The sequence below is a fragment of the Carica papaya genome, chromosome 4 (assembly GCF_054855325.1).
Source record: "Carica papaya isolate Zhongbai chromosome 4, ASM5485532v1, whole genome shotgun sequence".
NCBI lineage: Eukaryota > Viridiplantae > Streptophyta > Magnoliopsida > Brassicales > Caricaceae > Carica > Carica papaya.
This window is the reverse complement of record NC_142312.1, coordinates 204280-230972: the sequence shown is the minus strand read 5'-3', so window position 1 is coordinate 230972 and position 26693 is coordinate 204280. Positions and strand designations below refer to the sequence as shown.

Here is a 26693-nt window from a genome sequence, read left to right as displayed (position 1 = left end):
ATGATAAAAATACTTTGCAAAAAAAAAAAAAGTTAGTAAAAAATTTTCCCAAACAAGGCCTATGTGTAAGAAATATTTGTGGCCTTGATTCTCCGACACATGGCTCTGGTTTCGTGCTGCTCTCCACACTCTCTACTCTCTTCGATTCCTTATTCCTCTGCAATTCTCTCTTCAACCAAGCCCTCAAGAATTCAAATTACAGCGACCTCCCCGCCTTCATCATTTCCCATGGATCACCATGACAAGAAGCGGAGAAATCTGACGGACTTTCCGTACGTGTCGGCCGCGCACAGGAATCTAATGATTAATCTCATATCAACGGTGGAGAATCGCCTTGGTTCCCACCTCCTTCCTTGTTCTCTCCCTCCAGATGTACAGTACTTCGAGAACCAGACTCGGACTGCTCAAGCCTCTCTCCAGATCCGACCCGGCCGTAAATCTTCACTGGTAATTTCCTATTTAAACGTTATTTTTTTTTGGAAAGGAAAAGATCCATTAGATTGGACTGCTCATTACAATTAAACAATTAACTTAGGAATCGGTCAATGTTAGTTGGTTTCAACCTAAAAGATTCTCCTTAATCCATTTGACGATTGCAGTCATTATTTGGTATGCAAAAATAGTTTTTGATTTTTCCTGATTGTAGATAAGACCCATTATTTTTTTATGCTACTATCGTGTTGTTGGATTGGACCTATTGCTGATGATTTGGGTATTTTTGGACGTTGTTTATTCAGTCATCTTGGTATTTTATTTGCTAAAAATGTTGACTTTGTTACTGTCGAAAACGATGATGAGAGGTGAAATATTTTTCTTAAAATTTAAAAATAAATTTTTTTTTAGGAGTTCGTCGCCCGTTCTATTAGAAAGTTAATCGGATCAAACAAAAGATTTAAGAGGTCGTCACCGATTCAAGGTCTAAAATCATACGACAACTGAAGGTCTGAGGCATCGTCTCGTGGTATTAATGAACATAAATTATTTTCTCCAAGGATGTAGGAAGCTCCAAATAATGAAAACTTGCAAGTACTTTTCAACCCGATGTTTGTGTGAAAAGAAAATACCACCCTTACAAAAACTTGCTTTAAGGAAGGATGTGACTTTCCATCTCTTTTCCATCAGTTGCAATTTTAGTTCTTAGAATACCTGATTGGCATAGAAGAACGAGTTAGCATTTTTATATTTAGCTGGTTCTGTAAATATTTTGGGCTTCTCTTGGATGTATATATATGAATGCAATAAATATCCGCATTTTTTGACTGGCACTTGAAATGGGCTTTTATTGTTAGTTCGGAGGAGCGAATGGAGAATGGATGACATTTTGCATTTTGTTGATCAGTTAAATATCCTTGAGGACAGAATAATTTCCAGGGGATGGTACTGTCAACAACTAGGAACCATTATTTTGTCATAATGATGGTTAATTAGCTTTAATAGTCTAGTGTTGATTTATAAGCATTTCTATATTTTAGCATATGTTAGTGAAGTGAGAAGAGGATTGGAAGTTTCTGCGGTAGCTTGAATCAATCAATGAATACAATATATTGAATTTCCCTAAATCTCTCCACACTTCACTATCCTTCACTTTTCTTCTTCTTCCCAATCTATCAATTTCTACATTCAAGCTCATGAATGGAATCATGAACTTGGGGTCCGGACACATTTTAGAAGATCTAATGTAGAGCACTCTTCCAAGGTAGTTACTACAGTGCCTGAGAAGGGTCTGTCTGTTAGGTATGGATGAGGCTGTTGCCATACATACACATTTGGCCCGTAACAGTTGGGAAAGTATTGTTGGCATGCCATATTAGAATCAACTCTGATGCTGACATGATACTGGACAAGGCTGTAGAGTATATTAAGACTTATGGGAGAATTTAATCTTATCAAATTGAGCGCCTGTGGATCTAACTAGAGATTGTTTACGAGGAGGATTCTTAGTTTTTGTTTTTATTTTTATTTTTAAATTAGAGATTGCTTGGACGTAATACCCTTGTATAGCTTCAGATCCCCCTATGACCAAACTTACTTATCCAAAGGGGGGAATGTTTACTCTACAAGGACAAATAAATAAGAACCAAGACTAGTCCTTCAAGACCTAACTTAACCATTGAGCTTTTCCTTTTAAAGGGAAGTTAATTCATTGGTTGTAAAGTCATGATCTCTAGATTAATGCATAAACATTCAGAAAAATTCGGAGTTTTATTTTGTCTTTAATGATTGTATATCTCGATATTGATTTCCTTGCATCTTCGTGGTCAGAAATCTGTATAATTTCTTTTTACAGTGGCACGGAAGTAAATATGTATGTAATACCAAATTTAAGCAAACTAATAAAAGAGAGACACAAACAGTTGCTGAAGAAGAAGATACATGAAATTCTCTTATTAAAGAAGAGATGAAACTTTATTAACAAATCGATGTGGAGATTCACTAGGAAAAATAACTGGATCTGGGGGGCTGTTTCCAGTAAAAACTAATAGCAAAGTTGTTATCTGCAGTACAAGTTGATGATGAGATATGTCGTAGTCTAGTGTGGAAGGCGAGTTGATAATGAGATGAAATTGTATATTTCAGTTCATGAACAGGCTTGCATGTTGTTGGATTCTGATTTCTAGTTTGGATGTCATTGGACATTGAACATAACTTGTTATATTTCTCCTTGCACTTTGCATATCTAAAGATATACTTTTCTTCTCAGATTGACCTCATTATGGGAAGTTGGATACACTGTGAGCTACCAAGTGGAGCATTGAACATAACAAGCTTTTCAGCCTATCTAACGGCTTTAACAGATGCACCAAATTTCTTATTCGAGCTCATTGTGAGTAGCCCGACATCACTAGTTCTCATTCTTGATTTGTCTCCTCGAAAGGACCTTGTTCTTCATCCAGACTACCTTCAGACTTTCTATGAAGACACCCGCCTGGATGCACAAAGACAAACACTGGAAAAACTCCCAGAGGTGCAACAATACATCTCATCTTCTCTTTTCATCCGCTGTGCATGCTCCCCCACAGCCATAATGATTAAAGTTGACGCCGGTGAACATGGGTCAAACCGAATGGAGGAAATCATAGAGGATAATATTGCTGTCGCTGCAGAAGAAGTGCTAGGAATCTGGCTGAATCAATGTGCTTGTGTAGAAAGAGATATAGGAGAATCAGAAGGAGGTGAATTGGAAACCAGAGATAGGATGTTTAGAAACAAGACCATCGAGGTCGATCTAGGCTCGAGCTTTCCACGGTTGTTTGGACCTGATATTGCAAACAGAGTTTTGGAAGCGATGAGGAATGCTTTTAGAGTGTAATGTGGTAAAAATTAAAAATATTTTACTGTAATTTTATATTAATTCAATTTTTATCATTTTATATAAATTTTTTTAAATATCTCTTCTTTAAATTTATGCCAAACATAACATTTTAACATATGTTATGTAAATCTAACATTGCAAATAATTTCTCCTCTAGTTTATGACTGGTAATTTAATTTAAGAATACAAATTTTTTCTGGTAATTTAATTATTTGGGCCCGAAATTGCGAATCAGGTTTTGGAATTTAGTTGCCACGCAAAGTCTGTAGCCACTGCCTCCATCCCTTACAAAGGCACGAGTGTTCAATTTTAGGAGCTGGCTCCCATGTCTTCCTGTTCATCCAAAATCCCTGGTCAACCAGCCGAATCCTCCAAGGAGAAGCTTATGCCATTGTTAGTGAAGGACGTCAGTTGATGCCGAATGACTTCGAAGCCGCTCTTGAAAGTCAATGATTATTACAATATAATTTGTTTTATCTCTTACGTACTGCATTTTAAGAAATTTATTTTTGAAAATTTAATAATATTCACCAAAACTATTATACATTAGAATTACCTCAAAAAATTTTGACCAGTGACGTCATAAAAAATTAAAAGGAAACCAAAGTATTGACTTGTCAGCTCCTCCTGTCTCTTTCGACCTCACGACTCGCGTTTATTTTACAATCTTGACCTTGTGACGTGTCCGGCTACCAGCTGTACTACGTAATCATATCCACCTGGCACCCTCAGACATTCTAAGATGAACCGTACTTGGACGATAAGAATTGAAGGACGATCTACGTGGACATGGGCCCCACTTTCGAGCGTTGCACTTCCGTAACCGCCAAATTTGAGTCTCGTCTTGACCGCGAGATGGGATTGTAGCCGTCGGATTGTAACCGTCAAAGATCCCCTCCGGTCCAACGCCCGTCGGAAAGTCGGTGAACTGTTCATCATTTTCCAGAAAAAGTGTTTTGACGGCGAAATCATTCCTTCCACTCGCATTTCCTTTCAAAAATTAAAAATGTAAATAATTTTTTTAATGTAGTTTTGGATCTTGTATTTTTATATTTAGGTAATTATGTGTGTATATATAATTTAAGGATTGTTTAGTTAATTGATGGGTATTCAAAATTGATGAATGAATTTCGAAAATGCAGTAACGTAGGGTTCAGTGGTCCGTTTTGGGTGCAGGCTAAGAGACAGAGAGATATAGCTGTTCAATTGTGAAAGGCAAATGATGTGTCGAAGTTTGAGGAGGTACACTTGATGAAATGCCAAATTTTCTGACTCAAAACTTCACAAATGTAATGGTTTTGGGACATGTAACCCCCGCCTCTACAACACCTGGGCTACTAAAGGTGGCAGATTTTTGTACGTCTTCTCTTCTTTTTCGCCTTCACTAAATTAACCTCATGGTAACTGTAAATTAATAGATTGGTTAATTTCAACTTCAAGTACGTATATATATATATATATATATACCACCATATATATGCGTCGTCTGTATAAACAATAGAGTCTCTCTAGTTAGTTCTGTGCTTGCCCTGGAAATAAGAGTGAAAATGGAGATTGTAGTTATCACCCTTCTCATGCTTCTTTTTCCATTAATACTACTGACGAGCATTGTAGTAGGAAAATCAGAGAAGAAGAGGATGAAAAACTTGCCACCAGGTTCAATGGGTTGGCCATACATTGGAGAATCTCTAAAACTTTACTCTCAAAACCCAGATGTCTTTTTTCAGTCTAGGCTACAAAGGTTTATTAATTAATTAATACTAAGTTGCATTTAATTCATTCATTTTTTTTTTTGTATTTGGGTATTATTAATTTATTAATGGTGGTTAATTAATTTTTAGGTATGGTGAGATATTCAAGACTCATTTACTAGGTTGTCCTTGTGTGATGGTGGCAAGTCCTGAGGCTGTAAAATTTGTGTTGGTGACACAGTCAAGATTGTTCAAGCCAACTTACCCTCCATCGAAGGAGAAGCTGATCGGGTCGTCCGCCATTTTCTTCCAGCAAGCTGGTGCTTATCATACTCGAATCAGAAAATTAGTTCAAGATTCCCTCAATCTTGACATTATCCGCACCTTGCTTCCTGACATTGAAGCTATTGCTCTACTTGCTTTGAACTCATGCTGTGCTGGTGGCCGAGTCATTAACACCTTCCGTCAGATGAAGAAGGTACGTATGCCTTTAATTAATATATATATATATATATATGTATACTTTTCATCTCACTCTATAATATTTAAGCATGAACAAAGACAAAATGTCCTCATAGGATATTTACATTTTAGTTTCATCAAGTTCATTATTTACTACTTTCTCTAATCTCTTTGATTCATATATGTTTTTTTCCGCTTGTTTTATTAAATTGATTAATGACTCAAATATACACCGTTCAATTTAAGTAAAAAAAATTATAAAACGATGCTAGTAAATACTCATCTTTATAGAATTTTTATTTCGCACGTATATAATTTTGGCGCGTAAATTTCAAATTTATTTTTTAAATACTATGATATTCGAGTGATTTATTTATTTATTTGTTTATTAAAGATTTTAATTACAATACTTTCAACTAATTAATTAAGTAGGTAAATAGTAAATTAACATTTTCCATATTGAACTTGGAAGATTAGGTTGAACCAAATTTAACGAAAGGAGCTAATTAAGTTGGGATCCTACATATCTGCAGTTTACATTTGATGTAGCTACTTTGATCATATTTGGTCAGCTGGAGACTTCCTACAAAGCTATGCTGGAGAAGAACTACCGCACACTGGACAAGGGTTACAATTCTTTCCCTATAAATCTCCCTGGAACTCCATACAAGAAATCACTCTTGGTAATTAATCAACCTAATACTTCCATTAATGATAATTTATTATTTTAGTTAGCAAACAAATTAGTAATTAACTCTTTGTTTCTCTATCGCTCTTTGAAAAAATATATATACGACTAAGGCAAGGAAAAGGATAGGGCAAATTCTGAGAGAGATCATAAGGAGCAGGAAATTAGAGGAGAGAGGGCTTCTGGGCAGCCTCATGAAGTTCGAATGTGAAAATGGTGAGCGACTGAGTGATGATGAAATAGGAGATAACGTCATTGGGGTGCTCTTTGCAGCTCAGGACACCACTGCCAGTGTCTTGACATGGATTCTCAAGTACATTCATGATGATTCAAACCTTTTGGAGTCTATCAAGGTTAATTAGAACTACTATATATATATATATCAGCTGATATTACGTTTAAGCTAATTTCTCGGCCATTTCAGGCAGAGCAGAAGGCGTTTTATGAATCAAATGATGGAGGAAAACGGCCATTAACCTGGACTCAAGCAAGAAATATGCCTCTAACTAGTCGGGTATTAATAATACAAATGATCTCACTCAAGAATCATAATAGTAGACACAGTAACATATATATATATATATGTAGATGTGGGCATTTTAGAGGAAAAAGGGAGGAAAGATTGATGTATCTAACCTTGCTATACTTACACTAATGGTTCAGGTGATAATGGAGAGTTTGAGGATGGCAAGCATAATATCTTTCACTTTCCGTGAAGCGGTTCAGGATGTTGAATACAAAGGTAAAATAGTTACGTACTACATTAATTTTTATTTATTTATTTATTAAATTAATTATATATATATATGGATTATTAAAGAATTAGAATTTATCAAAAGTTTTAATTACTTACAAACACAGCCTACTGGAGCGGTGAATCATCTAATTAAGGATAAAATGTATACATATAACTAATGGCAGGTTTCTTAATTCCAAAAGGATGGAAGGTACTTCCTTTATTTCGAAACCTGCACCATGATCCGGATTTCTTCACCCATCCAAATATATTTGATCCTTCAAGATTTGAGGTAATTAAGGGACATTTTAGCTAATTATTTTAAAAAATTAATTAATTATTAAGATCGGAGTGATTTCATGAATGAAGGTTGGACTAAAAGCCAGTACGTATATGCCATTCGGCACTGGTGTTCATGCATGTCCTGGAAATGAAGTCGCAAAGCTTGAGATGCTAATTCTAATTCACCATCTGGTCAACAAGTTCAGGTTTACTCATCTGACAGTTTTCTATGCTTGTATCACACATACATATATATATATATATGTATATATAGTTTACACTCTCACTCACATATAGAGTGAATTATGGGGTTTACACATGCAGATGGGAAGTGGTGGGATCCGGGAATCGGGTTGAGTACGCCCCGTTTCCAATGCCCAAAGGCGGACTCCCTGCAAGGTTTTGGAAAGACGAATCCTGCAGTCAGGGCTGACAAGACATGGGTACATGGCTTTCTCATCTCAGTCTCAATCAACTCCTCCTTAATCCGAGTCGGGATGGAAGATGTGCTAATTTCTGTTTCGCTTCGTTGTTGCAGTAACTTTCGTTTCCCCTCAATGTCCAGAAACATTAATAAAAGGTGATCCTTGATTTCTGAGAGTTTTGCTTTCCAAGAATGTTCACTGCTCTCTCTCTCTCTCTCTCTCTCCCTATATATATATATATATACATATAAATCTACATATATATATATATGGATTAAATTTTAACTCACTAAATTTTAATAAAAACAACAAAAACACAATTTAATTCGAATTCGCAACCTCTTAAAAAAAGAAAGAAACTTGACTAACAATTTTTATACATCCTTTTCATAAAGAAAATTTTAGATTGTAGTAAATTGTATAAGCTATGTCTAATTTGTTTCAATATAATATTTTAGAGTATATATTTCTACAAAATTATAATTCATAAATTATTTAGTTTGCTAACTATATATATATCTACTCATAAAGACAACCACAATTAAAATCGCCTTAACTACATAATATGTTTCCTTAAACTACTCTGAACCAAATGCAAGTTTAATAAAGTGTAGTTTTTGGTAAAACTTGGTACTTTTCTACTATAATTAGGTTTATTTATAATCATAACAAAATCAGATTGACGTATTAAAAGATTATGAACTTATGAAATAATCTCTTTACTTTTTAATTGATAAACCCACTTATTAAAAGTTGTAAAATTAATTATCTGTCGTATCTAGTCATTAAAGTAGCATGTCAGACTACAATTGGATAACTCCATCACGGCTTGCTTCATTGTCTTTGTTTATGGCTAAAATGGTCCGAAACACAATGAATGAGACAAGATTTTGTTCACTAAAACTTATTTATACTGTTACATGAATTACTGTTAAAACAACAAAATCTCGTGGTTCTAGTTTTAAGATTTGGTTCTATATCACATGTATAAGGATTTTTAAAGAATAAAAATTTGTCAAAATATAAAAATAAAATCAAACTTCAAAGGTCTTATATGATCAAGAATTTGCTTGGCAAAGCTGAGTAGAATTGTATATGGTGAAGCTGCAAAGCTGCAAAGTTGAAGACGAGACTCAATATGTCGCTGGCTCGTTACTAAACGGGTGGATGAGAATGAATCAAGATACTGAGTATGAAAACATAGAGAATAAAATGTTACCAAAAATTTCAATTTAACTAAAACCTTATTGTAGTCTGCAATCTAAATATTTAGTTTTGTTTTTCTGAAAAATCACATTATTTTCTTTTCTTAAATTTGTTAAGAAGCTTTTGGAAAAGTCTAGAGAGGCCCAAGCAAAACTGGGCCACTATAAAGGGCCTCTAAATGCCGAACCGGTCGACAATTGTGAGAACAAAAATAAATTTTCCGGAAAGGCATTTCCCAGCCTTTTCTCTTCTGCGTTGTGAGGACTTCTTGAATCTGCCATCTTCATCAAGGACTTTATCAAGCTCCTAACGAGTTTTCGAGTGGAGAAATGGTGCGTTTAGGTTCTCAATTACTTCATTTTTTTAGTTTTTTTTTTTCCGTTAAACTTAGTTATGTGTTTCTGTATGTATCTTCAATTCAACGCATTAGATTGCTTCATTACAGTTTGTGATCTGGTATTGATATTTGAATAATTGGGTGTTATTCCTGTTTTTTTTTTTTTTTTTTTAATAAAAAATATAAAAACTCTATTATCTTTTTCTGGCGTGACAATTTGATGTTTAACGTTTGAATTGAGTATAAATTAGGAATTTCTGAGGCGAAAATGTAAATCCGGTTTAGGTTTTTCAGGTTTCATCTAAGTTGAAGATGAAATATGGCTTGAACAAATTTCTCGGCGACACTATTAAGGGCTATACTGTTGTGCTCTGTGAAGTATATCATGTTTAGCTAAATTACTTGCGGATGATCGGATGAATATAATTCATATTTATATGTGGTGATTGTAATTTTGAATATTTATTTTTTGAAGAACATTTTTATCATCTTCGTTTGTTTATCATCAATTTTAGATATCTTCTTTTACAATGCCAATAAATATATGAATAATTTCTTTTTAAATGTTTGTTTGAGCTATTCTCCACATGTTACTGCTTTGTAATGCATTTGCAACCATGCCAATAGGCAAGTCTTTATAGAGGACAATCCAGGAAGGAAAAACCTCGGGGACGTCATCATGGATTAACTCAACAGAAGAGGCAGGAGATTAAAGAAGCATTTGACCTATTTGACACTGATCAGTCAGGTACTTAATCATAAACATCGCATATTTTTCACCTTCTGGGTTTAATTGTTTCTTAATTTGTTGGTCTAAATATGCTGTGCAGGCACTATCGATGCCAAAGAGCTGAATGTTGCCATGAGGTATGAATGTATGTAACATGTGCTAATGGTTTCTTTTGGGGATCGTTCACTTATTGAACTAAAATATTCTTTTTACAGGGCCCTTGGATTTGAGATGACCGAGGAGGTAACTTCTTTATTTAGTAGATTTTTTTGGTGAACATTTTTGCAACCACATTTTAGAAAGCTGGATTTTCCAGAATGGTCTAAGTATGGATAATTTCTGGGTATCTTCAAGTGGTTAAGAATTGTATATCTTTTCTCTCAATGACCAATCTTCTGGCATGGCTAATATATAACTCTTCGGTGTGCCTTTCAGCAAATTAATCAAATGATTGCAGATGTGGACAAAGATGGCAGTGGTGCAATCGATTTTGATGAATTTGTGCATATGATGACTGCCAAGATTGGCGAGAGAAACACTAATGATGAACTTACAAAGGCATTCCAAATCATTGACCAAGATAAAAATGTAAAGCTTCATTTATTGAGACCCTGATCTTGTTACTTCATGCACGCGATTGACTTTTGTTTGCAATCAGGGGAAGATATCTGCTGATGACATAAAGTGCGTAGCAAAGGAGTTGGGAGAAAACTTCACTGATCGTGAGATTAACGACATGATTGACGAAGCAGATCGTGACAGTGAGTTAACCTACTTTTCTGTTTGTAGTGCTCTTAATGATGTTTTGCCTTTTAAAATAATCTTCCATTTGTTATTCCATTTAGTTTTCTGCAATTATATATTTCCTATATAGGTCAAGCCTCACACGTATAACTCAATCTCTGCTAGCTTCCCCTCTTCCTACCTATATCCCTTCCACGAAAGCCTCCCACATTGTTGTCTCTACCACAACCACCTCCTCTTCAAGTCTCTGCCATCCTTAAATCTCGGTCAGCTAATGCTTCCCCTCCTCTCCTCTGTGAAGAATCATGAATTTGTTACGATCACACTAGATTGGGTTTCTTTTTTTGAACTTCTCCTTTTCAAAGAGCCCCCAATTTTTTGTCCATACCCAAACAATATCCACCACAAAAACCTGGAAGAAATCTCTCTCTCCCTCTCTCTCTCTTTCTTCCCCCCCTTCATTGTCTCTGTTTATATTTTTGTACGTTCTAAAAGCTCATGATCTGTCTCTATTGCTCCACTACCAATAACAAACTATCCTAGTAGATTCCTCCAAGCATCGTGCATTCTGTCATCATGCCATCCTCTGTTTCTGAGCTTCATAAACTGGTGCAGTAGAAGTCTTATTTGAGAAGATGAAACATAGATCACTTAAGTCTCATAATAAAAGCTAAAACTTTAAAGAATAATGCTGAATTGTATTAAGGTATGTCTAAAAGCTGTTACAAATAAGTCATTATATAGGGTTTGCAACAAGAAACCAACTAGGAATAAGAAATCCTTGGAAAGTAGGAAACTAACTAGAAATAGGGAATCCTGATGAAACTAGGAAATTAAATAATAAATCTTAGACTTGAACTAGGAAAAGACTAGGAAACTAAAAATAGATGTGAGAACACAAGTACATTTATGAAAAATTGAGAGCGACAGAAGAGGGCTAGCAGAGAACAGAAAGGGGGGGTTGGGAGCAATATCTTGTTTAGCAGTCAAGTACTATATTCTAACCCAGGTATGCATACCCCAATATGAACCATACTTTGGTTTTGGCCTTTTTGCCTTTTTTCCCTCAATTTCTAAGTTTAGCAGCCCATTACCATGAGCTTTTACAGTTTAGCATTTATGTCCGAAATTTGCTCAGCACCACTTGAAGTAGGTAAGCATATGTGGACCATACTTTCCCCCTGTAACGAGCCACTGCAGGTGAATGGACTCTATAACCGCCAATATACTTCCTGATCAGAAGCAGAAGCACTTAGCATTGAGATGTCTAGGAAATTTTGTGAGTCCCCATCAGTAACTTCAGATGAGGTCCTGGAATAGGTAGTTCCAAGATCATCACCATATTGCCTGTCATATGATTGCTTTCCATAAACTTCTTCTAGGGGAATACATAATCTAAAACATAAAATCAAGAATTTAAGCGTGTAAGAAAGAGGTTAGGACAACACTAGATGGGGGTGCACTCTGGGGACTTGGTTGTTGTCCTCGAGCGATGAGGTTGAAAGAAGAGACAGGTATTTGTAGCGATGAAGCAGAGGAGAAGCAGCAAGGTAGAGAAGAAGAGTTTTGTTGAGAGGAGAAAGTGACCAATGAGGAAGGGCGTTTGAATCTTGACAGAAGCTGGAGACGGATCCCTTGCCATCTTGGGGAGGCAGAGACAAATGAAAGGAGAGATCTTAGGGGTTCTGTGGCTGGAGATGCTAGCACAGAAAGGCAGTTGCGGAGGGAGAAGGGGTCTTCTAGGAGTTCCGTGGAAGGGGCTAGAAGAGCAGGAAGGAGAAATTTGAGTGAAAGGAGGGAGAACATCTGATGAAGGGAAACAAATGAACTTTTGAATGTTGAGAAATGATGAGCTGAAGTATATATTCCATTGTCTCTAAATACGGAAGAGAAGAAGGAATCGGTAAAATTACCAAATTCGCCTTTCTTTTAATCATTCTAATAGGAGTTAGAGCTTAAATGTGTATGCTGTTAACAGGAGAAGGTCTTTCAGATGTTACAAGAGTATGAGGTTTAAATTGACTAAATAGAAATTATGTAGTGGAAGATTGAGACAAAGTTATATATAGGAAGTTGAGACAGTGGTTAAACCATGGGTTGTTTGTTAATTCTGCTATAAATTAGGATATGTATTTTTTTACTCAATATACTCGGTGTGCTTTTTCTGTTTTATTACATTCTTCTTTACCATGTAGAATAAAATAGTATTAATTTTCTCTTTTATTGTTTTTTGGGTGTTGATAGAAGTTACCTGCAAAACTTAGAACAAGAACAAAATTGTTAAAATGGTTTCAGACAGTTTTCTCACAGGAGAAAATATACGGGAATGTTGAACAATTTGTTAATGTTCGCAGTACTTGTATCTTTGAGTTGCGAATTAGTAAGTTTATTTTCTGATTTGGGTGTGCATGCCATTTGAATTGTTCAGATGATGGAGAAGTTAATATTGACGAGTTCATGAGGATGATGAAAAGAACAACATTTGGCTACTAGAAGTTAATACAATTTTACTTGTGGTGAAAGATCTGTTCAGCTGATGCTTGGGTATGGTGAACTTTGTACAATAAATAAAAAAAGTCTTGACTCTTTACGATTTTCAGACGCATATATGTATTTATATGAGAAGTAATACTGAGTTGATCTCATATTTTTGTCTACTATGCTGTTGGTGGTGTACTCATAAAGGGGGAAAAGCAAGTGTAGTTTTTTTCTTTTGTGGTTTATTTCCCAATTGATTTACGTTAACCATGGGATTTCACTATTAAACTTGTTGAAGGCTTTCTGTGTTGTGTTTTATTAGATATAAAGAATTCTCCTCACTTTTAAAAATTAAACACGTTGCCGTATTTTTAAATAAAAATTAGTTAACTATTATATTATTTGGAAGACATCAAAATGCAATTTTTATTTTAAAGAAAATCTCAACTTTACTCTTTAATTTTCTTGCAATGTTAATAACAAATACTAAAATGATATATTTATTGTATTCTCATGAAAACTGAATATTTTAGTGTAAACTAATTCTTCTAAACGATACAAGATATGCATATATACTTTTTCTTATAAAATAATATAATATAATATATAATTTATTAAAAGTAATAAATCTTGATTTTATATATGAGAAACTGTGAGTGGGCCCTGAATAAGCTGGACTCGTTCTTGAGCCGTTGAAAATGATTATTTGTCCTTGCCCACGTGGACGTGTTAGAAATTTGTCTTCTACCTGCCGTCCAATTTGAAGTCACTGTAAATAATTTTGTTAAATAAATTTTATATAATTTTACTGATACAAACTATAAAATTTAGAGTTAAAAAAAAAAAAAAAAAAAAAAAATTTAATTGACCAATTTTATTAAAAATATAATACAAAATAAATAATTTTATAAATTTACTGAAGAAAATGTTTAATAATTAATATAGGGAGTGAGAGAAATTTGAACAAATATTATTTGTGGCAGTAGAAGCCAAAAAACAAACAATCGGCTGTAGAGAAAGGTCGCGGCCGCGTCCGTGCTGCTGACATAACCTTCCATCTCATATTCGTCCGAGTGAAATATGAACGATGAAAATAGCGTGCTGTGTACAGCTGGCAGACACGTGGATCTCCTCCCTCCGTTAGGTATATAAACCTCATCCCCATCCTTCCACCTTCATCGCTGAAAATGGCTCATTGCCCTAAACCTGGCCCCGAACGAAAGCGTAACCGGCTACCCACCCCCTCTGCAACTCGTCAACTTACCAGAGACACAGAGAACCAGATTATTGTCTCCGCTCTCCTCCACGTCATCAGTGGCAATGCTACTCATGACTCCTCCATGCAACGCGATCCCCCTGACGATATCGTTGCTCTTCCCTTAGACGCTTCGACCAGCTTTGATCCCGTGCTCCATACTGCGGGTACTGACTCCTGCCAGCAGGAGGAGGAAGATCAGAAGAAGAAGTACAGAGGAGTAAGGCACAGACCTTGGGGTAAATGGGCAGCCGAGACAAGAGACCCACGACGGGGACAACGCGTCTGGCTCGGTACTTTTGATACGCCGGAGGAGGCCGCCAGAGCTTATGACAGGGCCGCCATTGAGTTCCGCGGATTTAAAGCCAAGATCAATTTCCCATTCGCCGATTACTCGCAGGAGCAACAACTCCCTGCTCGGGCTGAGCCTGAGCTTCAGAGGGCAGTGAGCGTTGAGGCTGCGGGAACGAGAGAGGGGGAGAGCAGTAGCCGTCAGGGTGTTAAGGATGAAGATGATGATTTTGGGCTAGGTGCCATATTCTCCGAGGAAGTAATCAGAAAGTTGATGGAGGAGACGGGCCAGTGAATTCAACAACAACTCAAAGTCTCAAAAGTACATTATTAAAATTAAATACAGTAAAATTAATCTAGCAGAGTCTGGTAGTTTGGGTGAATTCCTTTTAGAAAAATTATTTTGTTATTAAGATAATAAGTGTTAGCGATTTATTCAGTTCATTCTTTATTGGTGATAACTTATTTCCTAAAAATTAAGAATTTTTTTTTTTATTTTTTAAAATTAATTTTAATCAATAGCAATAATACTCATAAGCATTTTCATATAAGAATAATTGTGTTGGCCTTGGTATAATTTTGTATTAATTCAAATATTTATCTTTTTTTTTTTTTTTTTTTTTTTTTGTAAGTAAAAATTTATGTAGAGCACGAGATAGGAGTACTTCCATGTTTCAGCATGTATTTTTTTTCCCGAGTTTATAGATCCTTAAAAATTATATTATGTCTTTAAAAAATATTTTGTCTGACAATTTATAACAGATATGTTTAATAAAAAATACAAATAAATTATATCCGCCTATACAATATTTAACAACTAATAACCTCGGTGACTCGTGTAAGCTTCAAATACAACCAACCAGACCCTGCAAGGCTTGCAAGCTGCAATTATATGCAGATTCCATCAACATTCATGGCCTCAGGTTAGACCCTTGTTACCATTTTCTTCCACAGTTAACCTAATCTACAGTTCAAAAATAAAGATTTAATTCGTAGGTCATTCAAACTTTTTACTCGCCAAATAGGTGAGACGAGAAAACAGTGGAATTGCTTCTTACAGACTATAAAGAAAATATTTGGAAAAGGGAAATGAAATGACAATGGGAATCAATAACACTCCCCAAAGCCCATATATAATTACCAAATGGAGGAAAAAATATTTGATGGGATGAGTAATGAACCTTACTACAATAATCCCAGGGATCAGCTATTTGGTTTGCAGCTGAGAACATACCAAAACAAAATGATTAAACGGAGGACAACCGATCATTACCGAACACTCTGAAAAAGAACAAAAAAGCAGTATCTACCAGCCCAGCTAATCACAGTAAGCCCCATTCCTTGTGAAAAACTCCAACTGAAAGACCCAAAACCACTACAATCAACCAGCTTCGCAAGTTCCACTACGAAAATCACCTTAACCTACTTTTAACGAATAATAATGGTAAATATCCAAAACTATGAGACTCACCACTCACTGTTATTTCGACGGATGCTCTCTCAAAAATAGGAAGCAGATTCATTCTGATGAACTACTCTTTGATCCTTTCTTCACATGTAGTCCAAGAAAGAAATTTTCTTACAATCACGACGGAGTCGATGTAGCAGTTGAAGTCTGTTTAGCCACATAAATCTGCTTCATCTTCATAGCTGGAAAACTCTTCTCCCCACCCATGGACGGATTCCTGCCTTGGAATCCTGTTCTCCGATAAGGCCATTCTCCCCCGGAACTACTCTTCTGTGATGCCCCACCAGCTCTCTGATGATTATACCCTGTTGAATTGCTATATTGGTGTATAGATATATTCTTCTGCTGAGCCTGAGATTTAAAAGTGGAACCTGTGTGTTGGCCAGTACTGTTACCACTGCCGTTGTGAGCAGCGACATCAGTCTTGCTAGCATTGACGAGTGCGCTTAAGGAAGAGTTCTTAGGAACAACACCTTGTCCTGGCAGCCCAGAATTTGTGGAGCTTGAAGGGTCTACCAACCCTAGTTCATCAGGCAACTGGGTGACAGTGGCATCAGTCACCAGTGGAAAATTCCTGCTGCTTTCAGAAGGTGTGGATGTTCTGGTCTCAGGAAATCTGCTGGCAGTTAATGATTGATCAACAGGTGGCACATGGTTGAACTGAGATGAAAGTACACCTTCCGTGGGCTGCTGCAATGGCATTGATAGAGGAACAGACTGAAGGGATGAGGCAGGAATATGCGACCAACGTGCTTGGACTGACATATCAGGAGAGGACTACACCAGAATTTCAACTTCAAGTATCAGTGATGTTGTAGAACTAAATTTAAGTGACTCAGGTGTATAAAAGTTCATCATTTATTAGAGTAAGCTTTCTTACACTTTTTCTCTAACTTAATATAGAATAAAGGAGTTTATGAATGGGAGGAGAGAACCTTCTCGAAATTAAATGCTACATAAAGGGTTTTTAAATTGGCTTTTTTTTTGTGTGGTTAAAGGTGCTTAAAGCCGTTTCTGGCTACAAAAGAAGCCATAAGATGTGTGTCAAGGTGCTAAAAGCTCGAGCTTTTAGCCCCAGGAAAAGAAGGTGGTCCTAGGAGCTCTTTTTCTTTTGGGGGAGCTTTTTAGCAAGTAACTTTAAGAACCTTTGACCAAATTCTTCTAACTAATACAGCGCTTCTGAAAATACTAAGTTCCGAGCATAATCCAACAAAAACTTCTCCTAGCTTCCTCTTCCCAGAAAATTATTAAAAAAAAAAAAAAAAATTGGGGGCTGCAGCCAAATTAAAAATGACAATTAACAAAATATAATATAGTTTTTTATGGCAAATTCAATTAAATATCTAATAAATATAAAATTTAATTAAATACCTTAAGTAAATTTGATTAAGTATCTCAACAAATATGTGAAAAAGTTGGAATTCTTAAGCTAATAAAGATTATAATTATTTTAAGCTTTCTTTGGTGTAAAAAATTACAAAGATAATTTGAATTAAAAAAGCAAGTAACTGTCCTTTTTAGTCATTTAACTAAGAATTTAACTTAAAACTCATGACTTATCAAACACTTAATAATTTTTTAAAAGTTTAATAGCCCCCCCCCAAAAAAAAAATAGATAATCTACATATTTTTTGAATTTAAAAAAAGTACGAGCTCGAAATCCTTTGACTGAGAGCTATATGAACTTTAAAGCAAAAAAAGAATGGACAGCCTCACTAACTATTAAATTTTGACAAGATTCTTAACTTTGATGTTCTACCTGACAAGGCATCAATGTCTCAGAAAGGATTATTTAAATCTGAACTCATAAAATCCTCATTCTCTACTTACATCCCAACTAGCCAACCTCACAAGGCACAAGAAAGTGCTTCACCTGACACCATTTTATCAGAGGAAGGAAGAAGAAAGGGAGAGGAAAAGACAGTAAACATATTACATGTTCTCCTTCCAATGAATTCTTTGCTTTGTAAACTTTTCAATTAGCTATAGATAAACATGAGATCTGAGCCATAGGGTGCTTTCTTTCAAACTTTTCTCCACTGCCCCCACAACAAAAGATAAAAACAAAGGGTGGTCTCCTATAAACATGTCACTGGCATACAACATTTAGTTTCACATTTGTAATACTAGTTTCTAGCATGGTTCATGCAAATATACCGGTATGCTTGTGGCGTGCAAAATTTCCTGGTAAGGTGTTTAAAGAAGTCCCAAAACCCACAATGAAGATATTAGTTAATAAGCCCCCACTGGTAAACAAAAAGAGAACACAATGACCACAATTTGGTAATCAAGTAAGCTTGACATTTCGAGTTCAACACTCAAATATTTACCTGGAATGGGGACATATCAAACACGGCCAGAGGTGATGCTATTGGCAGGAGAGGAGACCCAGGAGCAAGATGTTGTACTGGAGTAGGCATGTTGGTAGGGTTTCGCTGGTTCGAAGTGATATTCAAACTGTGATTGTCTCCTTCACCACCACCCATGGCAGAAGACACAGGGTTGTGCTTCCAATCAGGCTGCTTTCCAGATGGAATATAAGCTGTACCCATGAAGCTCAAGCCAACTTGTCCAAACTGTCCAACTGGTGCAAAATGGTTATAGACAACCATGTGTGGAGGTCCTTGAACCCCGGGAATACTTCCAGGCGGACTGATGAAAGGACCAGTGAATCCTGCTGGAGGGCCATAAAATGAATCTACACCAGAATGACACTGTTGCCAGGCACCAAGTGGACCTGAAACTGCTGCACTACTCTTCTGGGGTTGTGATTGGGTAGACGACGACTCATCATGAGGCCCGAATGCAAAGATTGGGCCCCCCAACATGGGATTCATCTCGTAAAAGGGGAAATGGGAAGGTGGGCCTCCAGGAAAATGAGAAATCATCTGGCTAGGAGAATTCTGGGGACTTGGCAAAGGTTGCCATAAGGAAATTGGGGGTGTCTCAACAGAAAGGTCTGCTGGAAGGGCTACACTAAGAGGCTCTTCAGCCCTTGACTGATTAGCTTGGTCACCAGCTACACCTGCAAAAGTGGATAAAATCATCTGAACATGGTATGCACCACATAAATATCAATATAAAAAGATGTAAAACTCACTAGTATGGCAACAAAAAGTTTGTTTCACCAGGTGCCATACCATCTAAATCTGCACCTCCGAAACTTTTGGTATCTGCAACTGAGGTGGATAAAACACCCATTCCATTCCCAGCAATATCATCACTTGTTATAGCTGCAACAGCTACAGCTGAAGCAGCTGCTTCTGCTTCTGCTTCACAATCTTCCATTGGAACATAAGGCTCACTGGAGCATTTCTCTTTCTCAAAGAAAAGAGAGCAGTCATTTTCAGCAGCAGAGTGAGTACGGGAAATTTGAAGGTCTGGCCGACAAGGACCTGGAGGACCTATACCATGTGAAACAGCACGACTGCAATGAGGAAGAATGGTTGGAGATGTCACAGCGCCTGAAATACACAAAAAATGGCAATAGATTTAGTTGCACATTAATAAAGACAAGCAAATCCCTCTAATACCTAGACCTTCTGAGACTCTAAGAATCTCTTAAATTAAATGGAAAGAATATATATGCCCACCAAATTGAATTTTCTCTCCAGCAAGCAACGAGTTTACTGGGCTTGTAGCAGATGAAAATGACTTGTCCTTTGGCAAGATAGATGATGATGGCATGCTAGCTTCATTAACTGAGGTAGGGTGATCTCCAACAGTAGCACGAGAATCAAATTGTACAGGTTTCATAGCCTCATCAAGTTGGGTTTGTGTAAGTGCCATAACCTACCAAATATAACCAACAGTCTTTCGGATTCATACAAATTTACTGACAGAACATAAGAAGACATGAAGAAACTAACATAAATGAACTAATAGCCATAGGCACAAGATTTAGCAGCTCTGCATACTCCACAAACTCATCAATGCGCAACATAAGCACATCTAAGCAACAAGGATTTGCAAAGCCCACCTGACCTCATATAAATAATTGAATGCAAGCTGAGGCGATATCAGTCTACCCAGCAAAGTATATGTATGCATTTGCTAACATATAGATGCTGGGAATACTATGCCTAAACCAAAACTATTAAGAAAAATAGAAAGGAGAACAAAGGCCAACAATCCACACTAAAACCTTTAAATCATATCAATAACCTACTAAGCTTGACAGAAGCCCCACATGTAAGTGCACGTAAGGCAGCAACATGAGTAGAAACCAGACTCACATGAGAAATGCCTTGGTAAGACAGATCAGATTCATGCCATACAAGGAGAGGAAAAGTAGTTGCATAGAAGTAGCAGATACTCCAACATTAAAAGTTGGTGTATGGTAAACAATTTGACTCACCTGTTGATTAATCCGTTGATTACTCCAAGACCCCAAAGAAGTCTGAACATTATCAAGTACTTTGTTCTTAGTCTCAAATATGAAACTTGAAGCAAGATTCTTCCCACCACCTGACACAGCTGGGAGGGAGCTCAATTGAATGGACCTGTAGAAAAAAAAATGATAGCATTTACATATTGATATGCAGATATTTTGGAAATGTGAAACTTCATCAAGCAACAGAACATACTTGACTGACTGGGATCTCATATCTGCCTTGACATCAGCCTTCACAGCAGGAGTGCCAATTGGTGCCAATGGTTGTGATACTATAGGGGTAGTAAATCCTGTGGATGCTTCTTTGTTTGCTACATTCTGCCTTTCAGCAGTAACAAAATCAGTCTGTATGTTGCTGTTTGCTGCTTCTCCACCCAAAGATGTGGAAATTTTATTTGAACTCGCTGAGACAGCAGCACTTTGTGACCTTGAGCGGGGCTTTCGTGGAATCTGGTAAAAATATAAAAAGTGTTAATGACGTATTCTAAAATGCAATAGAAAGCACAGCAAGAGATTAAAGTTTGAAAGGCACCAGAACCTTAGTGACCCGAGACTTAGCCTTGATTTCTTTTTCCCTCTGTTCACGGCGATCATTTAACATTTGCCTTTTTGACCTTACCTCAATGAAGTCATCCTCATCACTGGGAGCCTCTATACCAGGTTGCTCAAAAATACGCACTACCCCACTTTGTAACGGAGCATCGACATCCTCTTCAGAATGAAGATTCCTCTTAAGGTTAACCTCACCCGAGTTAGAAATGTTCTGACTCTTTACCAATGATTCTCTGCCAGTTCCCTTTTCAAGCTTGCTTCCAGAATCCATTTCCTGTAAGCTAACTGGACCAGAACCTGATCCGTCTGATTCAGCTATTGATTTCAATGACTTATTTGGTAAGACAACCTTCCTAGCCATGTTTCTCATGGATGATTCTGTTCCCCTTCCACTTGAATTTAATTTATCATCCACAACAAGTTGGTTGGACGAAAGCTGTTGCCTCTTCTCTTGGGTGTCCCGAACTCTAAATTCTGTTCGCTGTCGCCGATGTCTCCTCTGGTAACCATTAGATTCAGAATGAGAATTATCAGATTGAACATTTGACGATCTTGAGCTAGAACTCTTTGCCGTAAAAACATATCTCTTGCCTCTACCACCATATACTTGGCCCTGAGACTTTGGCCTGTTGGTATCTTTTCCTTTTGAAACCGACTGAGATGACACTGCAATACTTTGAAGGGAGCTTTCTGATTCTCTAGTAGACAACGATTTGAAGTTCCTCCCAGCCAAATTCTGGTGCACCTGACTCTCTCCCTGGAAACTGGAGTCAAATTGTATATTTTTGTCATTACTATTAGAAATTTCAGCTTGACTCTGTTGCATTGTAACTGTCTCTGCCTTTTCTCTGGCAGGCAATGGATTTATCTCTTTTGATATATTCTCATGGGAATGATCCAAAGACCTTGGTATGATGCTGGCTTGATTATCCGAAATTGGAAGAGCATCATTTCTTACCAGATTATTAGTCAAAGTTTCTTGAGCAGGCTGAATAGGCAGAGATACTCCATGGTTCTGGTTCAAAGAAAAACTGGATGGAATATTTGGCGGGACAAAAGACATAGATTGCGGAGGCAATGGCAATACTCCTTGGGAAATAGAAGATGTATACGTCAACTGACCTAACTGGAAGATGGGAGGCTGTGATCTGTGCATGTGGGTCAGTGACTGGCCAACCTGAGGATGTAGATGAAGAGGCATCTGTATAGAACCAATTTGTATGGCTGGAATAGGAGATGGTATCAAAGAAGGGCCAGAGAATAACCCGAACTGAAGCTTAACGGGCACCTCAGTTTGACTTTGAACAGCAGAAGATGGAATCATATGTTGAGTAGATAGAGCAGAGCTATTAGAAGCATCCACATTATTTGCCAGCTCAGAGGTTGTTGACAATTGCGGAGCATTATTAGGTTGAATAACCAAATCCTCGATAGAATTCTCAGTTTCCTGGAAGATCCTTGAAGAACTCTCAGCGCTCACTTGGGAAGGGATGTCGATGGATTGAAGGTTTTGACCATCACTGCTTATACCCTCAAAAGATCCCTGTCCTTCTCCGCTGCCAGCAGAAAGATGGGGAACCACAAACCCAGTTTCTTCATTTCTTGAACTTCTCTCAAACTCATCTTTTGGCATCCCAACCTGAACACCTTCATTGAAGCCCAAGACCAGGTTATCAATCAAGTGGGGTGATCCTTTCTCATTGAGATGCATTTCTTCAAACTCCTGGGTTAGATCAATATTCTCATCATCACCATCATGCACTTCATCTTCTTCCTGATACGCTTCTTCATCCTCATCATATTCTTCTTGCTCCTGCAACTGTTCATTGTCATCGAGAGACCATTCCTCGTCATCACCGGAAGAAATAGAACCTGAAGCACCTATAATATTCTCATTGCCAACTTCTGTGGGTAAAACATCAGGCTCACTACCCTGCCCTGCTAATGTATCATCTTTTCGTTCCCCAGCAGCAGATAACACAGGAGAATCTCCAGACTCATCCAAATCATCATGAGAAAGATGAATTGGAGAATTAGGTGGGCTTGAAACAGATAGTGAAGATTGTGAGTCACACCTTGCAGCAGGATTCCTATCAAGTTTCTGCTCCTGAATCTTATTATTCTCCTGCACATCTACTATTCCAGGCTGACCAACATTATCCTGACGACCACTATCATGACCTGTCTGTACGATAGATTCACTCCCTGCTGAATGGTCATACTGCATCTCAGCGTCTAGGAAGGCTGACGGACCAGGACGCTCAGTCTCACCCCTGTAGGAGGCTTTCTGCATGGAAGCCAGGGACGGTGGGGGAGGTACACGAGGCTGCCTTACTGAATACCTTGGTCTCCCAAAAGAATAATACCCATCTCCCTCAGAGTTCTGGTACAGTCTTTCAGCATATGGAGAATATGGATTAACTCGAGGACGACCTTGGCCCTGTCCCCATCCCATATCACCATACTGTTCAGCCAGATTCTCATGATATTCAGATTCAATCTCAAAATTCCTGATATATTGATCGCCGTCACCAGAAATGTTCCATCTCTGACCTCTAAGATGAGAAAATTCATCTATATGCTCAGGAAACCCTGCTTTATAGTAAGACCTAGAAGATGCAAATCCAGTTGTTCCGTAGAACTCTTTCCTACTAAATATTCTGCTCCCAACAGATGCATCTCGCTGAAGATTATGGTGACCATTCTCTGGATCTTGCCCAATGAAGTTTGAGTTGTTTGCATTCTCAAATGCATCCCGTCTCCATGAACTAACAGACTTTCCTCTATCCAGGAAAGCGGAAGAACCATCTCTTGGAAACTGGTGCCTAGAACTTATATCAAAGGATCTATTCAGGGTAGAGGAATCAGACGATGCTGAAGTGGTAATTCTCTCCACCATCCTTTCACCATCTTCCCATTCACCCACATCTGCCACTTTTGAAGTGTCTCTTTCATTCACCAACCCTGAAATTTTCTCATCCACAGAAGCAGAAGAGTTACTGCCACCCTTTGCCGCTTCAGCCTGCCTCTTAGCAATCCTTTCTTCCAGTTCTAAAAGCTTTTGCTTAGCAGCCTGCTTCCTCCTCTCTTCCTCTATAAGAATTCTGCATTTCTCTTCTTCTCTAGCTATTCTCTGTTGTTCTGCCTTCCTTATGGCTTCCAATCGTTCTTGCTCAGCTCTCCATGCAGCTTCTCTGGCTTCTTCTTCTAGCCTCCTTTGTCGCTCTTCTTGTTCCCGTGCCAACCGCAGTTTCTCCTCTTCTTCTCTGCGAGCTAGCTCCAGAGCTTTTTCCTGCTCTTCAATTATCCGCTGTCGCTCCTCTTCCTGCATCTTCTGTACTCTTTCAAGCTCAGCCTCAAATGATTCTCTAACAGGATCGTGGAAATCAGACTGCTTAAGCACATCTTTCTTCTTCTTAACCACTCCAACAAGACTCCCAGAAAATGGATCTCGTCCATCAAAACCACTAAACCCCAAGTCCTTCATAAAGTGATCCACAAAATAAGGCTTCTCACTCTTAGATAAAGAGCGTTTCTCCCTACCAAGACTGAGTATGGGATCATTAACTGAAAGCCCCTTACCACCAAATGAAAATGATGATTTGGGCATAGAGCTGTTCTGGGAAGCATCAACTCTGTACCTGTTGTTTTGTTCGCCACTATATCGATCTCTTGCATTTCGGTCGGCTCCTCGGCTGCTAAATGAATCGGCCGTGTTAGTCCAAGGCTGTCTCCCTTCATGCCCATAAACCATGTCCCTTTTTCCGAAATCATCATGAATATTGTCCCGAAAAGGTGATGGAGTGTATCTAGTTTGCCTGATTGGTTCCCTGTGTGTGCTAGGAGACCTTGCACCTATGCCATTTCTGTCATTGCCAACCTCTTGAGCACTGAATCTATCTCTTGGAATGGGAGAAGAAGCTCTCCATGAGTTCCCCTCCCGTCCTTCACTTGGTGTTCTTATATCTCTAGTGTGAAGGTCTGCTTTACTGACTTCACTGGAAGAAATTTTTCCAGTTTCATTGTCACGCTGGGACCGCTTTTCAGGAAGATTATGAGCTGGTTTGTGTGGCAAAATACTAGCTCTAGGCATATCAAAATCTCCATCCCAAAAAGCTTCATTCTTTGAATATCCATGGTCTCTTCCCTTGTCCGTCAAGCCGTGACCAGTGTCACGCTCATCATCAGCCCAATCAGACCTGGGATTCAAACGAACCAGGGGGAATGGCCCAGGAAAATACTCCTCCTGCTTCCTAGCTTGGGCCGATCCACGAGAACCATCAGAACCATGACTTTCACCAGCATTCTCACCAAAGCCACTTCTAATACTATATCGTCCAGATTGCAATTGTGGTCGCATGTCAACAAGTGAGTTCAGACGATGACCATCCCTCTGCTCATTAAATGACTCTTCACTTGCCACTTGCTTCTGTTTCTGATTCAAACCTTCCTTCTGTTTTTGTGCAGGCCCAGTCGATACAGGCAGAGAAGCCTGCAGGGAAGGAAAATCCTCACCCCTCAAGACAGCAACCTTTTCCACAGTAGGAAATGGTCGATCAGAAGCAGTAGCAGAAGGCCCCCCCACACCCAACCGAGCTGAAGGCGGCATATACACACCACTACTCCCCTTACTCGCCCCATCAACACCTTGCAAAGTCTGATCAACACCGTCATTCACATGATCACCACCAAAACCTTCTTTTTCTTGCAAAGAAACCGCAGCAGGCTTAGTCCAGCCCAAGCTAGAGGATGCGGGCCTCGACCCATTGCCCGAAACACCTCCGCCTGCATGAATGCCCCCCGATCCCAATGAATCAAACCGCTCGTGCTCCTTCCGGAGGGAGGGGAGGTTCAAGGGGGGCGGAACGGAAAGCTTGGGCCCAGCCTTCTGCGAGCTTCGCGGCCGCGAAAGGACCACCATACCTCCTCCACCGCCACCTCCATGGCTGGAGGATCGGGCCCGAGTAGAGCCGTATGAACTCGAATAAGATGTGTGATTGTGATGGTGATGGGATGATTGGCCATATGATTTGTTGAGATTCACAGAGAGAAACTTGGTCCCGACTCCGGGATTGGCCATCTCAAGCTCTGACCCAGACTATCAACCCGTTAGCGGATTCGGATCGCCGCCAACGCATCAAAACCTTAACCCTAACTTATGTTTATTAACCGGTTACCTTTCCTCTTCTTACAGATCTCTCACACAGGAGTGATGACGAAATGGAATCGAAACCAAGAATCTCCCTGATCAAGACAGAAAGCTTAATAATCAATTCCAGAGTCCAGTTACCGTAACTGACAAACTAAAATTAGAAAGAAATATTATTATTGTTGGCCGTATTAGGGTTTCGTAATGGTGCAATTAGCCACAGGAGGAAAAAAGATCAAACTGGAAAAGGATTTGAGAGTGCGTAATAAAAAAAAGAAACTTACCTCCGGGATAAGGACAGGGACGGCGGTAGCTAACGTGCGCCGCGGGAGAACCAGTATAAGATAAGCGTTAGAAAGGAAGCCCTACTACCCTGACTCCAACCGGAGAGAAACGAGAGACAGGCACGGGAGGAAAATAAGGACGAATTTTTCGTCTTCCTCGTGTTTTATTTTATTTTATTTAAATTAAAAAAAAAAAAATACATTCTTGT

At 38.3% G+C, this 26693-nt stretch overlaps 5 protein-coding genes across 6 annotated transcripts; 4 read left to right on the top strand and 1 right to left on the bottom strand.

Annotated features, from left to right (window-relative positions):
* The first annotated feature begins 24 nt into the window (after nucleotides 1-24).
* ACD2 (accelerated cell death 2 (ACD2)) lies at nucleotides 25-3389 on the top strand. Its single transcript, XM_022041720.2, has 2 exons — nucleotides 25-447; nucleotides 2702-3389. Exons 1-2 carry the CDS (start codon nucleotides 100-102, stop codon nucleotides 3308-3310), a joined length of 957 nt encoding a protein of 318 aa, XP_021897412.1. The 5' UTR covers nucleotides 25-99; the 3' UTR covers nucleotides 3311-3389.
* A 1471-nt stretch (nucleotides 3390-4860) lies between these two features.
* On the top strand, nucleotides 4861-7044 carry LOC110814346 (abscisic acid 8'-hydroxylase 4-like). Its single transcript, XM_088218011.1, has 7 exons — nucleotides 4861-5054; nucleotides 5155-5482; nucleotides 6039-6149; nucleotides 6268-6507; nucleotides 6579-6668; nucleotides 6818-6896; nucleotides 7016-7044. Exons 1-7 carry the CDS (start codon nucleotides 4861-4863, stop codon nucleotides 7042-7044), a joined length of 1071 nt encoding a protein of 356 aa, XP_088074137.1.
* A 1932-nt stretch (nucleotides 7045-8976) lies between these two features.
* On the top strand, nucleotides 8977-13380 carry CEN2 (centrin 2). The gene is made up of 7 exons (XM_022041932.2): nucleotides 8977-9135; nucleotides 9768-9888; nucleotides 9971-10007; nucleotides 10086-10113; nucleotides 10306-10458; nucleotides 10529-10631; nucleotides 13043-13380. Exons 1-7 carry the CDS (start codon nucleotides 9133-9135, stop codon nucleotides 13105-13107), a joined length of 510 nt encoding a protein of 169 aa, XP_021897624.1. The 5' UTR covers nucleotides 8977-9132; the 3' UTR covers nucleotides 13108-13380.
* Nucleotides 13381-14279: 899 nt separating this feature from the next.
* Nucleotides 14280-15195, top strand: LOC110814347 (ethylene-responsive transcription factor ERF114-like). The gene has a single exon (XM_022041771.2). It carries the CDS (start codon nucleotides 14280-14282, stop codon nucleotides 14931-14933), a length of 654 nt encoding a protein of 217 aa, XP_021897463.1. The 3' UTR covers nucleotides 14934-15195.
* Nucleotides 15196-15728: 533 nt separating this feature from the next.
* On the bottom strand, nucleotides 15729-26643 carry LOC110814348 (uncharacterized). 2 transcript variants are annotated; one of them, XM_088217061.1, is made up of 8 exons: nucleotides 26485-26643; nucleotides 21032-26295; nucleotides 20693-20949; nucleotides 20464-20608; nucleotides 19700-19898; nucleotides 19247-19570; nucleotides 18437-19131; nucleotides 15729-16883 (listed from the first exon to the last, which is right to left on the bottom strand). In XM_088217061.1, the coding sequence occupies exons 2-8, from the start codon at nucleotides 26129-26131 to the stop codon at nucleotides 16224-16226; spliced, it is 7380 nt and encodes a 2459-aa protein (XP_088073187.1). In that variant the 5' UTR covers nucleotides 26132-26295; nucleotides 26485-26643; the 3' UTR covers nucleotides 15729-16223. The 2 variants fall into 2 exon arrangements, with proteins under 2 accessions (XP_088073187.1, XP_088073188.1); XM_088217062.1 differs by having other exon boundaries at nucleotides 21038-26295.
* Between the last annotated feature and the right edge of the window lie 50 nt (nucleotides 26644-26693).